Here is a 15433-nt window from a genome sequence, read left to right as displayed (position 1 = left end):
AAAATGTTTGAAAACTGAACATACAAGTCATCAAAGTATCATTTTCTAATATTAGATATTTAGATGACAGAGATCTGGACCGGACAGGAAAAAACCCTATTGACCTTTGACCTCCAATTGTGACCTTGACCTTTGAGCTAGGGGTCTGGGTTTTTGCGCATGACACGTCGTCTCATCATGGGGAACATTTGTGCCAAGTAATATTAAGATCCCTTCTTACAGGGCAGAGTTATGAACCGGACAGGAAAAAAACCCTATTGATCTTTGACCTCCAATTGTGACCTCGACCTTTGAGCTAGGGGTCCGGGTTTTGCACACGACACATTGCCTGATCATGGGAAACATTTGTGCCAAGTAATAATAAAATCTCTTCATGGATGGCAGAGTTATGGACCGGACAGGAAAAAAGCCTTGCTGACGTTTGACCAACAATTGTGGCCTTGACCTTTGAGTCAGGTGTCCAGGATTTGCGCATGACACGTCGTCTCATCATGGGTAACATCTGTGCCAAGTGATATTAAAATCCCTTAACGAATTACAGAGTTATGGACCTGACACCAAACAGACCCTGTTCATGCCATGTTAACATTTGACTGCCAAGTGTGACCTTGGCCTTTGAGCTAGGGGTCTGAAAGTTGTGCATGACACATCGTCTTATTATGGGGTACATTTGTGCCAAGTAATATTAAAATCCCTTCATGGATGGCAGAGTTATGGACCGGAGAAGAAAAAAAACATTGTTGACCTTTGACCTCCAATTTTGACCTTGACCTTTAAGCTAGGGGTCCGGGTTTTGCGCATGACACGTCGTCTTATCATGGGGAAAATTTGTCCAAGGTAATATTAAAATCTCTTCATGGATGACAGAGTTATGGACCAGACACGAAAATGCGGACAGACGGACAGACGGACGGAATGACGGAATGACGGACAGACGGAAAAGCTCATTCTTATTGTACCCGAAACATATGTGCCAAGTTATATTGAAATTCCTTAATGCACGGCAGAGTTCTGGACTGGATACGAAATAGACCGCTCTTCTTGCCATTTTAACCTTTGATCTCATATGTGACCTTTACCTTTAAGCTAGGGGTCTGAAAACTAGAGCTATCACTGAAGGTGATGAATGTACCCCCCGCATGCAACGCAACATTGCGTAATTATGTGGACTGTATGTACATAGACTCTATGTATATAGTATAGTAACAAAAAAAACAAAGTCCCCTAACTCTGCAGAATATTTTTCTGGAAGAACCTCATATGCACCATGCACAAGTAAGATTGGTACTGATCACTTGTGTGAAGTTTCATTAAATTGTGTGCAATGGCTTGGGAGATTAGGCGCGCACAAGATTGCATATGCAGACTACTATGTATATAGCATAGTAACAAAACACAAAGTCCCATAACTCTGCAGAATATTTATCTAAAAGAACGTAACATGACCATGCACAACTAGGGTTGGTACTGACCACTAGTGTGAAGTTTCATTAAATTGTGTGCAAGGGGGTTCGGGAGAATAGGCGCGCAGAAGCTTGCACATGCAGGCTGTATGTATATAGTATATTAACAAAAAATAATAAAGTCCCATAATTGTGCAGAATTTTTTTCTGAAAGAACCTAACATGCACCATACACAGCTGGGGTTACTTGTGTAATGTTTCATTCAATTGTGTACATGGGTTCAGGAGATTAGGCGCGCACAAGATTGCATATGCAGACTCTATGTATATAGTATAGTAACAAAAAACAAAGTCCCGTAACCCTGCAATTGTTTTTTTTTTCTGAAAGAACCTATCATGCACCATGCACAACTACTGTTGTTACTGATCACTTGTGTAAAGTTTCATTAAATGGTGTCAAGGGGATGAGGAGAGTTGGTGCGCACAAGATTGCATAAGCAGGCTATATGTATATAGTATAGTAACAAAAAACAAAGTCCAATAACTCTGCAAAATATTTTCCTGAAAGAACATAACATGCACCATGCACAACTACTGTTGTTACTGGTCATTTGTGTAAAGTTTCATGAAATTCTGTCAAGGGGATGAGGAGAGTTGGTGAGCACAAGATTGTGTCTACGGACAGACAAACGGACGTTCCTACATATGGATACTTATGTGGCTACTCTTGTGTTCTCTCTATTGTTCTTTTAGCCACGTAAGAGAAAAATAGCCACATAAAAGCCTTACGGAATGAATGACATCAAAGGAAAAGTACAGTTACCTATTGTTCCTATAGCCACCTAAGTATGCAAATGTGAGCTCGGACGGACAGACAGACGGACAGACAGACAACCTTAAACCAGTATACCCCCCTTTCAACTTTGTTGTCGGGGGTACAATTATGCATGGTACAATGTCTTACCATTTCGGGAAACCATTATGCCAAATAAATTCCACTCATTTATGCCAAATAAAATCCATTCATGGATTGCTGAATCACAGACCGGATAGGAAAAAGGAAAAAAGCCCTGTTAACTTTGACTTTAGAGCTAAGGGTCCAGAGTGAAATCCCAAACAGAACAACAAAATTCAGGTGAACAAATTCACATGCAGAAAAATATTCGTACACGGTTTCATAACTCTTAAGTCAAATATCTTTTAAGCACTTAAAGTGTATTTTTCACTTAATCTAGCCCCATAATTCGGGCTGGCTGAATGCAATCCCAAACAGAATACCAGGTGCACATCTTCAAATGCTATAGAACAATTCACTAACGTTTTATGACTCTTGGTCAAGTCATCAGATCACAAAAACATTTATGACCTTAATGTATATTTTTGACTAAAAAGTGCCATAATTGTGGTTTTACCTATACATGTATAAATCAAACACTCAATCCCAGGTGCAAAACTTTACATGTTGACCTTATATGTTTCATGTCCCAAAGTAAAAAACGTGACACAAATTGTATGCCATTTATATGCAACTGATATGCATATTTCTGACTAACTCAATGGTCATAACACCGGTCTGGCTGTGAGAAAGCCGAATTACAACTTAAGGTGCACTACTTTACATGCTGAATGACAATCCTGTGAGGTTTGATGATTCTGCGTCAAATACTTTTTGTGAGATATGATATATGACACAAATTCGGATTGGCCGACGTTCGTATGGTACAGTAATGATGTTGCTACTCATTCGTTCTCTCTATCTTTCTTTTTAGCCACGTAAAACAATTTAGCGACATAAATGAAACGGATTGAATAAAATTACTGTTCTCTTTTGTTTTCAAATTCACATAAATATCTGTAAGTGCAGGCAAACGTACGAACAATGGTTAATCTAAATGCCTCCAGCTCGCACCCTCCCTACCCCGCCCCCCCCCCCCCCCCCATTTAAAACAGACATAGGTGGGCACATGTTTGACGTTGTGGTATTGAAATAAAGCCAATACATAATTTTGGTATTACACTAGTGTAATGAAGCTTTGACGCGGACACGTGATAAAAACAATATTACATTCATACCTTTGAACATCGTTTTCTTTTGTAAATTTGATGAAAATGGAAAAAATGCTCGGCAGATACCTGTATTTTATTATATTATTCAAATTCTTTAATAAATTTAATATGAAAAGATATTCATATAATCATAATATCCTGTATTAAATAATGAAAACACAGACACAAATAAAAGAGGGGCAAGAATTTTTAATCATAGAATTTTCCCCTCTTATGATGTTTACTGACATAACAAATTGCACCATAAATATTGCTAAGTTGAAAAAACAACTTAGTGGAAAAACTTCGTGAAAAAGCAAAACAGAGTTATGGGAATGCAGTGTATGTCAAACCATCAAAACATATCATATATGTATTAGAGGACAAAAGTTCATAAAAACCTCCCGCATTTAAGTAAACTGAGGTCTGTCTACAATGAATTAAAACAGTTTACAATAAAGCTTAAAAAGATATATATTACATAACGATCCGTATTTGATCAATATTTAAATTTAAAAACGCGCCACAAAATAACTGTATTCTTTCATATTTCCATAATGGTAATTATACATTCTTTGCATGAAAAAAATTGAGAAATAATAATTGCCTGATTCCAAATTGACAGTGACATATATAAGGCCAAGACAATGTGTTAAACGTCTAAACATGTTACTTAATTAATGTAGTAGTAAGAACATTGTTTGAAAGATTAATTTGAGTTTAGAAGATACGTTGTTTCTACAGTGTAAGATAGTTATTATTCTATGTTTGTAAAGCTAAACTGAAAAGAAAATGACTGAATAAGTTGCAGATGAAGTTGTGAACACACATTTATTCAGTGAGGGCATAAATTGTCCACCTGGCATCTTGTAGAATATCTGTATTACAACAGTATTATCAAAACGATTTGCATGAATTTCATGCGGAAGGAAAAGGTAGGTCACTAGGTTGTGGTGGGTCTTTAAATGTATGCCACTCAAGTATAGAATGTAATAGGATATAAATCCTTGTCAGATGAAACTATTATTATGATATGCTCACATAATTGAGACTTTTGCTTAAAGCTTTTGATTTTGAAATTTATCCATGAATTGACCTATTGACCTAGTTTCAGACCTAAGGAAACAGAATTTTGAATATAACCTAGATATCACTGACACAAATATTATGATGATCATGTAAAAAATGTAAGCTCTAGTGTTAACAAGAGTTTTCTATGGTTTTATGCAGTGACCAAGCTGAAGACCTCCGGTAACCCAGTTTTGAAATAGATCTAGATTTCATAGGAACAAACATTCTGACGTGATATGGCGATCAACTAGAAAAAGTGGCATTTAGAGTGTATTGACCTAGCCTAGTTTAAGATCTCTGTTAATCTTGTTTCGAAGATGACCTAGAATTCAATTCTGACAAAGATTTATGATGATCAAGTATAAAATGTAGCATCTACAATGTTAACAAAGTTTTACTATGATTTAACAAAGTGACCAAGTTTTTTTATGTAAAGTTACTTAGGTTTGAACCTGACCTAGATTTTATTGAGAATAATATTCTTACAAAGTGTAATGAAGATAAGGTAGAAAATTCGGACTCTAAAGTGGTAATTTGATTTAAACTCTTATCTATTGACTTGGATTTTGACCCCAGATGACCCAGCTTTCAACTATTATGAATTTTTCTGATGTAAACAATGACCAAGTTTTAATAAGATTGGGAACAAATTGACCTTGTGACCTCAAGAGTTAACAGTAAAATTATCAACGACGCACGACGACGGACGACGAATACGGCAGCACATAGCTCACCTCGAACACTTTGTGCTTAAACTATACGTATAAAGTACATAATAGCTATATACTGAAAGTATCATTACCTGACTCCCATCACCAGTGGACATTTTGACGTTATCACTTTGTGTATGGCTTTTACATCATCTGTGAATGATTTAGCAACAGAGTCCCTTTCATCATTTCCAGCTATAAGCAGTGCTGCCCAACCATGACCTGACATTCAGAAATACAAACAATAGTAGATATAGTTTATAACTCAAGTTAGTTCTGCACGTTTAGATTGAACAATTTTCTACAACGTAGAATTTGATTAAACTTTGAATTTTCAAACCTTTGGAATATACTTAGAAAATTGGGAAAAAGATAGGGTCATATACTCAATTTTTTGCTAGACTAATTTGAAAAATTTGAACCTCATACAAGTTTAATGGGAATCTACGGTAAAATCACAATTGTGATAACACTTTCGCGAATATTTTTTTCCACAATGTACATTTAAATGAAACTTTTTACAGTCGTAAATAAACATATGGCTTATAATACGGTGAAATAAAATGTATAGGTCCGTGTGCTTGTTTTTGATATACTTGCAAATGAATAAGGTGATCCACGCATTTCACGCTGTTTTTAAGACATTTGTTTTTGTTTTGCTATTATTTAACATGTTAACTGTTTAAGTATCATATTTTAACTTTTTAAGACAGTAACGTTGCCGTTGTAACATATTTACTCACCGGCTGCCATTAATTCATGAAATGATTTTCCTTTCCGTTGTTCTACGTTACACGGATAAATGACGTTACGCCATCATTTTCGGTTTTTAAAACGTGCAGAACTACCTTAATACTTAGATTATTGAGCTACCAACACAAATAAAAAGCCTAAAGCATTTTATGCCACTAGTAGTACGGGACACTTAAAGTCCGTGAAATAATTTATGGTTTTCTCTGTTTCTGAACGGGAAAGTTGTTGTTAAAGGGTAAGGAAAGCCTGACAATAAATTAATTTTATATAAAAGCCATCATCAAGCTTTTCATAAGACTGAAAAAAAATTTAAAATTCGACAACTATTGAAAAAGATATGGCAGTTTGAAATTTAAGAAAATGGCTGATAATGGAGGCAGCCATCTTGGTGTGTTGATGACGTCATTTACACACTGCTGAATAATTTATTTAGCAATAATCTTTTAAAAGACTAATTTTCAGATGTTTCTTGAGTGTTAAGTGTAAAACATGATAATTTTTTTCATTATAGCTGGAAAAAGTAGATAATTGTTTTTACAGTAGTAGGTAAATGCAGTTCAAATGTGCAGCTAAAATTTAATAAATCCGCCATTTTGTTTTTTGTTGCCATGGACACAAAATGGCCGCCAATTTGACAAAATATGTAAATGTTCATAACTTTCTAATTTTTACTCCGATTTTGAAAATTCTTTCACTTTTTTAAAAGATTTAAGAAATCCCAGCTGACAAAATTAACATTAGAACAACGTTGCCTTTCCATTTAAATATATATTAAATTGCTTCCCCTTCGGAATACAAAATCACCTTTTTTACTTGTTAATTTCAAATGGCCTGATGCATAACTATTTACTGTTGGCTCCTACAGATAAATAAAAACCTGTTAATGACTGTCTGGTAGGATATTTGAGGCTATGAAAGTAGTGTATAAAATACCGATTTTGAGTCAATTTAACCTCGCCTGACCCCATATCCCTATTCTATAAGTGGACTTTAACCTTACCCTAAAATTAAAATACTAACTTGATGCCCTTGGTACCCTGAAAATCTTTTAAATCTTTAATTAAACCAAACGAAAACCTCCGGTTTAACCAAAAAAAAAAAAACAACAACATTCAGTCCCCGGTCCGAACCAACTAATGCCGGACAATTTAAAACCCACAGGTTTTAAACCCAGTAAAAAGTTTTAAATACATATGATATAGATGAGTTTACAGAATAGAATATATTGTTTGAAAGAAAGAAGATTTACTGATAATATAAATCCTCATTATGTTACAACAATAAACGGGAGAAAAATGATAAGGGCTACTTGTTCATCTTGTGGAAAAATGAAATCAAAGTTTGTTAAAAGTACAGGGGGTAATTTAGATATTCACAAAGCAATGTTACCTTTATTACCTAAGAAAGGTTTAACACTCCCAGGATATAATTATTGTGGGCCAGGAAATCCCCTAGATAATGGACGCCCTGTCAATGAACTGGATGCAGTATGTATGGACCATGATTCTTGCTATGACAGTGGTGTAAAAAAGGGTACATGTGATAAGCAAATGCTTTCCAATTTAAATAACACTAAATCAAAAACATTTGGAGAAAAAATTGCAAAACATTTAGTTGTGAAACCTATAATTAAAACGAAATACACACTTGGGTTGCGACAAAAGTCAAAAAACGGGAAAAGGGGATAGAGTATACCCCCGAAGGAATTAGCAGAAGAATTACACAAACCAATTAAAAGAAAATTTAGGAAACGAAGAGATATTGTTCATGATATTGATGATACTTGGTCAGCTGATTTAGTTGACATGCAAGCTTTTTCAAAATATAATAAAGGAGTAAAGTACTTGTTAATCGTTATTGATATATTTAGTAAATATGCTTGGGTTATTCCATTAAAGAATAAAACTGGAGAATCTGTTACAGAAGCATTTGAAAAAATAATTTTAGAAGGACGACTACCAGTAAATTTATGGGTGGATAAAGGATAAGAATTTTATAATAAAAAGTTTGAATCATTTTTAAATAAAAATGAAATTAACATGTACCATACATTTAATGAAGGAAAGGCTGTAGTTATTGAAAGATTTAATAGAAGTTTAAAAAGAATAATGTGGAAATATTTTACAGCAAATAATACTTATACTTATTTAGATAATTTGCAGGAAATGGTTGATAAATATAACAAAACAAAACATTCTAGTATAAAAATGACACCAACCGAAGCTAGTAAAAACTTAAATAAAGGTACTGTTTACTTTAATTTATATGGTGATTTAAAGATACCAAAGAGTAAAACAAAATTTAAAATTGGTGATCGAGTTCGCTTAAGCAAACTTAAAAGACATTTTGGAAAAGAATATACAACAAACTGGACAGAGGAAATATTTATAATTTATAAAATTACTTATACAAATCCCAGAACATACACTATTAAAGATTTAAATGATGAAATAATTCAGGGTTCATTTTATGAACAAGAACTTTTACCTACTACACAAGAGGTTTTTAGAATAGAAAAAGTTATCAGACGAGACTATAAGAAAAAACAAGCTTTAGTAAAATGGAAAGGTTACAATGAAAAATTGTTGGGTACCATTTAGTGAATTGGAAGAAATTTAATTTAAAAAATATATTATATAAATGAGTCGTAAAATTCTAATTTCTAATAATGGAATAGAAACAATAGATCAATTAATTATTCACTTAACTAAACTAGCTGCTGCTTACAGAAAAAGTTATAAATTTTGTGTGAGAGTAAGTACCGGATTATTTATTACAGCAGGTATCTTTGGTTGTTCAGCTGCATTAGCACTTGTTCCAGCTATTCCTATATTTGTAGCAGTTGCTGGCGCTGTTCCATCAGCAATTACCATGTTTACTAATAGACTAAAACTTGACGACAAGAAATTTATTTTAAAAGCACATCATCACAAAATAAAACAACTAATAACAAAAGCACGGATTGGAAAAGTAAATAAAGAAGAAGAGAAAAAAGTTATTCAGGATATTTTTACAATACTATTAGAAATGCAGGAAGAAAAAAATATTCAATGCCTTTTGAAACGTATATGAAGGAATTTAAACTTAACGGATATAAAAGTAAAAAAGAAGAAGAGCTGTATTAAATTTTACGTGCGTTTTTAGAGATTTTTTTTTCTATAAGTATATTATATATAGATGGTTAATAGAAAGGTAGATAGAATGATTATGCCAAAATTATCTAGCACTTTAGGAGAAATAATGAATCCAGACAAAAATTCATATAAGAAAGTTCTTAAAAGAAGAAATGTTATTAAATCAAAACTTGATCAAATAGTTAGCGATGAATATAAAAATCACGTTATTGATAAATTACAAAATGTTATAGATCCTTATCTTTTAAAAAATAATTTATTTGAATGGAACTGTGGTTGTCTATTAACTGAAGAAGAAAATGTTGAAAGGTTATGTGATTGTCCCAGACCAAATAATATTCGAAACAATCCTAAAAAAGTTATTGCAACCAATTATGATACTAATGAAGAAAAAATAGATAGAAGCACTTATGCAGCATCCAAAGACCTTGATATTAATTCAGGGTTAATAACAATGTGCTGCAAAGGAAAAAACCAAGTTAAAAGTGGAATATCAAAAACCAGCGGAAAAAGATATAAATTTAAATATTTTAGTTCTTCTTAAACTTTATTTATTTTATTATTTTTTAATCCTTTTTTCCTTAGTGATTTTTTTTTCTAAATATAATATATAGATGGAAATCGGGAGATCAAAAAATCAATATTATAAGAAATTTGAAATTAAAGTTGAATATAGACAAGATCCAAAAATCAATTATATTTAACTATAAACGACTCTTATGAAATACTTAAATCTGAACTTAAAACTTTAAAAGGTATAAAAATAAACGTTGTTTTAAAAATAACTTTTGCAAAAATGGATAAAACTGATACAATATATAAATCAGTTTATTTTCAATCAAAGGCTTTAGAAATTATTAACACAAACGAAATAAAAAAAACTTTACATCAAGCTTTTGATGAAATAATAAATACAATTGGTAATTTGATTTCTGAAGGAAGTGGTTGGAGAATAGAGTCAGTTGATGCTCATTATATAAATAGATATAAGTATAGTCCATTGGCTGCTTCAAGTTATTTAGAGTTACCAAAACCATTACAACATCCAATGAAAGGATTAATAAATATAAAGAATGATGATAACGAATGTTTTAGATGGTGTCATTTAGCTTACAAATTTCCTGTAACAAAACATTCTGAAAGAGTTTCAAAATATAAAAAAACATATAAACGATCTTGATTATACTGGAATTAAATTTCCTGTTACATTAAATCAAATACCTAAAATAGAAGTTTTAAATGAAATATCATTTAATATATTTGGTTATGAAGAAAATAGTATTTATCCATTGTACATATCAAAATATAAATACGAAGAACACTGACATGTTGCTAATTACTAATGATAAAATAACCGATGATGACTGTAAGCCCTCAAGGACTGTAGTCCAACATTATGTTTGGATAAAAGACTTTAATAGATTAATGACTAACAAAACCAAAGACCAACATAGAAAACACTTCTGTAAAAGCTGTCTGCAACACTTTACCCAAGAAAGAATATTAAATGAACACATACCAAACTGTTTAGCTATTAATGGTATCCAAGGTGTAAAAATGCCAAAAGAGGGAAGTAAAGTACAATTTAAAAATTATCATAAAGGTTTAGCAGTACCTTTTGTAATTTATGCTGATTTTGAATCAATAACTTAAAAAGTTTTAACTGCTTTACCATCAACTGAATCTTCATTTACTGAACCATATCAAAATCATATAGATTGTGGTTACGGCTATAAAGTTGTTTGCTGTTATGACGATAAATATACTAAACCAACCCAGATTTATAGAGGCCCTAATACAGTTTATAAGTTTATTGAAAAAATGCTTGAGGAAGAGGAATATTGTAAAGAAATATTTAAAGAGCACTTTAACAAAGAACTAAGAATGTCTAAAAAAGATGAAAGTGAATTTAAAAAACAGAAGTTTTGTCATATTTGTGAAAAAGAATATATAGAAGATTCAATCAAAGTAAAAGACCATTGTCATATAACAGGAAAATTTAGAGGAAGCACTCACTCAGAATGTAATATTAATTTTAAACTAACACACAAAATTCCTGTTATTTTTCATAATTTAAGAGGTTATGACGGTCATTTTATTATGCAACAAATAGGAAAATTTAAAAAAGAAATTAATGTTATTCCTAACAATATGGAAAGATATATGGCATTTATGACTTCCGACTTGGTCTTTATTGATTCATTCCAATTTATGTCTCAATCATTGGATAACCTAGTAAAAATATTCCAGAATTTAAATATTTATCTCAAGAATTTGATTACATTGCGAAGCTGGAACCTTCGGTTACACTAGAATTATTAAAAACAAAAGGTGTTTATCCATATGATTACATGGATTCATTTAAAAAATTCAAAGAAACAAAATTACCTTCTAAAGAAGAGTTTTATTCAATTTTAAATGAAACACACATATCTGACAACGAATATGAACATGCTAAAAATGTTTGGAATAAATTTAAAATTAAAACAATGGGAGAATATCTTGATCTATATTTAAAAACTGACGTGTTACTTTTAGCTGATGTATTTGAAAATTTTAGAAAACTATGTTTGGAGTACTACAAATTAGATCCTTGTCATTATTTTAGTAGTCCTGGTTTAGCTTGGGATGCAATGTTAAAAATGACTGGAATTAAGTTAGATTTAATAACTGATATTGATGTGTATCTTTTTATTGAAAAGGGACTGAGAGGAGGAATAAGTTATATTTCAAACAGATACAGTAAAGCAAACAATAAATATATGAAAGATTATGATCCTGAATTAGAATCTAAATACATTATGTACCTTGACGCCAATAACCTTTACGGTTGGGCCATGTGTCAACCTTTACCCTCTGGAAACTTTAAGTTTATATCTGAGAAACAATTCAAGACATTAATTGCAAAAGGTAAAACTAACTTTATAGTTGAATGTGATCTTGAAGATCCAAAAGAATTACATACTGTACATAATGATTATCCTTTAGCTCCTGAAAAAAATATTATACCAGATCAATGGCTTTCTGATTATAGTAAAAATATTAAAACAGAATTTGAAATAGGAAAAAGTAATGTAAAAAAATTAGTTCCAACTTTAATGAAAAAACAAAATTATGTAGTTCATTTTAAAAATCTTGAACTATATACACAATTAGGGTTAAAAGTAACAAAAATACACAAAATATTAACTTTTAATGAAAGTCCTTGGTTAAAAAAGTATATTGATTTGAATACTCAAAAAAAATCTAAAGCAAAAAATTCATTTGAAAAGGACTTTTTAAGTTAAAGAACAACTCTGTAATCGGTAAGACGATGGAGAATTTACGCAAGAGGGTTAATATTAAATTAACTCATGATGAAAATATCTTATTAAAATACATAGCCAAACCTTCATTTGTTAGTTCAACGATGTTTAACAAGAATCTGTTTGGTATACAAATAAAAGAAAGCTTGTTATTAAACAGACCTTGTTATGTTGGAATGTGCATTCTAGATTTATCAAAATATTTAATGTATGATTTTCATTATAATTACATTAAGGAAAAGTACGAGGGTAATTGTAAATTACTATTCACTGACACTGATTCATTATGTTATGAAATAAAAACCAAAGATGCATATGAGGATTTTTATAAGAACAAAGATTTATTTGATAATAGTGATTACGATAATAATTCAAAATTTTATTTCGATAATAATAAAAAAGTAATTGGAAAATTTAAAGATGAAGCTGCCGGCATTCCCATTGTTGAATTTGTCGGATTAAGAAGTAAAATGTATTCATATTTATTAGAAAACGAAGTTAATATTAAAAAATGTAAAGGAATTAAAAAACTTGTTGTTAAGAAAACAATAGTTCATAAAAATTACAAGATACTTTGTTTAATTCAGCCCAAAGTAATCACACCTTTAAAGTTATTCGTTCTGATTAAACACAATCTTTCCAGTTATGTTATAAATAAAACATCTTTATCATGTTATGACGATAAAAGATATATTTTTTGATAATGGTATTGATACATTAGCTTATTCTTAAATTATAGAACCATAAATTGTTAACTGAATATTCATAACGTTTAAAGAATTAATAGAAATAACATTATTTATTTTAAATTCATTAGCATAATAAATAGAAATAGATTCATTTTTTCTATTATTTTTTACATTATAACTTTGAAGAATTACATTTTCTTTATTTTTTAATTGTAATTTAGCTTCACCTTTATCTAATTTAATTGCATCAACAAGAATAATTAAGATGCAACTTTGTTTAATTGTTAAATTATTACCATTTTGAACTAAACCAGGACTAGCATTTACAGTTTTCCATTGAAATAATCCACCATCGGTATCTTGGGTATAACATGTTAAAAACAATGGTGGTTTTCTTATTAATTGTCTTTCTATTTTATTTACTTTTTCATTTATATTATTGAATATTCCCATTATATTAATTATTCCAGTTAAATAAAAACACAGTTTTAATAAGTTTTAATTAAAACAATAGTTTTAACCTTTTTTATTAAAATAATTTATAATAGTTTGTTCATTTTGTTTTACATTATTAATTTTTAGTATTTTATACAATAAATCATACAACGGTACTTTATCTTGTAACATTTTTATGAAAAATAAACAATAATATCCACAGAGTGTACTTGTTTTGTCTTGATATTGAACATTGTTGTATTTTACATTTGGTATATACTTAAATACTTCTTTCGGCGGAGGAAGTCCAAATGGATCGAAATACAAAGCATTTCTCAGAAAACCTCTGGTTTTATCAAAGTATAAAGTATTAAAGTAACAAACCCAATGTGTTCCAGGACCAACAGAGTCGTCCAAATTTATTATTCCACATTCAACCTTTTCTTTCGTTTTTGGTAAACCTGTGGTCTCCGAGAGTTTCACTCTTGGTAAATTATTTCTACTAAATACACCCCTAAAGTTTTTAATTTTTAATTGTTTTACCCATTGTTCAATTTCAAAGTTAGAAATTGGTTTGTTTATAAATTTTATTTTTTTTACTATAGGAATTCGTCTGTAAGGTCTCCGTTGTGAATCAATCTGTATACCCTGACCGTGTCCCTTACCACTTAACAAAGATGTAATCAAAGGTATCCCTAAACTAGCAGCCAACATTCCTAAAAAGCCGCCATTTTGTCTCTGTTTTTGTGTTAATTTAATCACTCCAGATCCTACTAGTTGCTTTCTTTGATTAGGTGTAAGATATGGTGATATCATATTTCTCTTATCATTAGCTACTGAAATCATACCATTTCCAAGTATTTTACTAACACCAGTACTGGCCAGTCCAGAAAGGGATACAATGCCTAGAGGGGCTAATATTTTTGGAGCTATTTTTGCTGCCATTGGAAGAATTGTTTTTCCTAACAAACCAGCCAAAGCTCCTAAAAATCCACCATTTTGACCTTGACTGGACATTTGTTTTTTTTTGAAATTGTAATTTCTAATCCCTTGTTATTTTTAATAGACTTTTCAATTTGATTAATTTGTGTTTTTGTTAAAAGTAAAGGAAAGTTTCCGCGTAATTGTTCATGTTTTAATCTAAAAGTATGTGGAATTCTATTATTATAAGCTTGTGCTAAATTTTTCTTTTGTCCATCTCTAAGGTTAACTTTATATTCAATATAATTTGATGACATTATATATTTAAAATTTATCTTATTTAAACAATAACAAGTTCATTTCCAATAGTATTTATTTCAACTGTTTCGTCATACAATACAATTGCGTAAGCACGATATCTTGCAGTGGGAAGTGTATTTAAACGAAAGTGTAATGTAATATGCTTAGGATCTTCTGTTATTACTTCCTTTTTATATTCCAAGTTAAAATGAACAAATCCAAACAAACTTTGAAAATTAAATCTATTTAAGAGACTTCCAGTAGTTTTGTTATTTTGTTTATAATAATAATTAATTACATCATCATATATTCTTGATATACTTGTGTATTCTATTTCTGGATAAAAAACACCATTACCAACTTCAAGACGACAGGAGCTTAAAGTGCAATCACTATCTACTGCATTAACTTTAAATGTATCTAATAAATGTGGGTTATGTTCTTGTGAATTACTTTTGTCAGGTCGTTGTAAATAAACAAATACAAGTTGTGGTTTTGTTACACCAGCCGTTATTCTAAAAGTTGTATAAATTTGTTGTGTATCATTCGATTGTGTCACCATTTCCCGAAGGTATGACCATCTTGCTTTTGTAAATCTTTCAAAAATTAAATTAAGTCCAAATTCATTGAAAATTAAACGTGGAACCCATAGAATTAATTTTGTTA

General features: G+C 30.7%; 1 protein-coding gene across 1 annotated transcript in view; it reads right to left on the bottom strand.

Moving 5' to 3' along the window:
- LOC128553226 (uncharacterized) overlaps positions 1–15433 on the bottom strand; it is a 56507-nt gene that overhangs the window by 3334 nt on the left and 37740 nt on the right. The window contains exon 2 of the mRNA XM_053534350.1: positions 5323–5452. Within this exon, the coding sequence (XP_053390325.1) occupies positions 5323–5452 (130 nt within the window). The remainder of the gene's footprint in view (positions 1–5322; positions 5453–15433) is intronic.

This window comes from Mercenaria mercenaria, unplaced genomic scaffold (assembly GCF_021730395.1).
Source record: "Mercenaria mercenaria strain notata unplaced genomic scaffold, MADL_Memer_1 contig_3606, whole genome shotgun sequence".
Classification (NCBI taxonomy): Eukaryota; Metazoa; Mollusca; class Bivalvia; order Venerida; family Veneridae; genus Mercenaria; species Mercenaria mercenaria.
The sequence above is the reverse complement of the archived record's forward strand: the minus strand, read 5'-3'. Positions and strand labels throughout refer to the sequence as shown.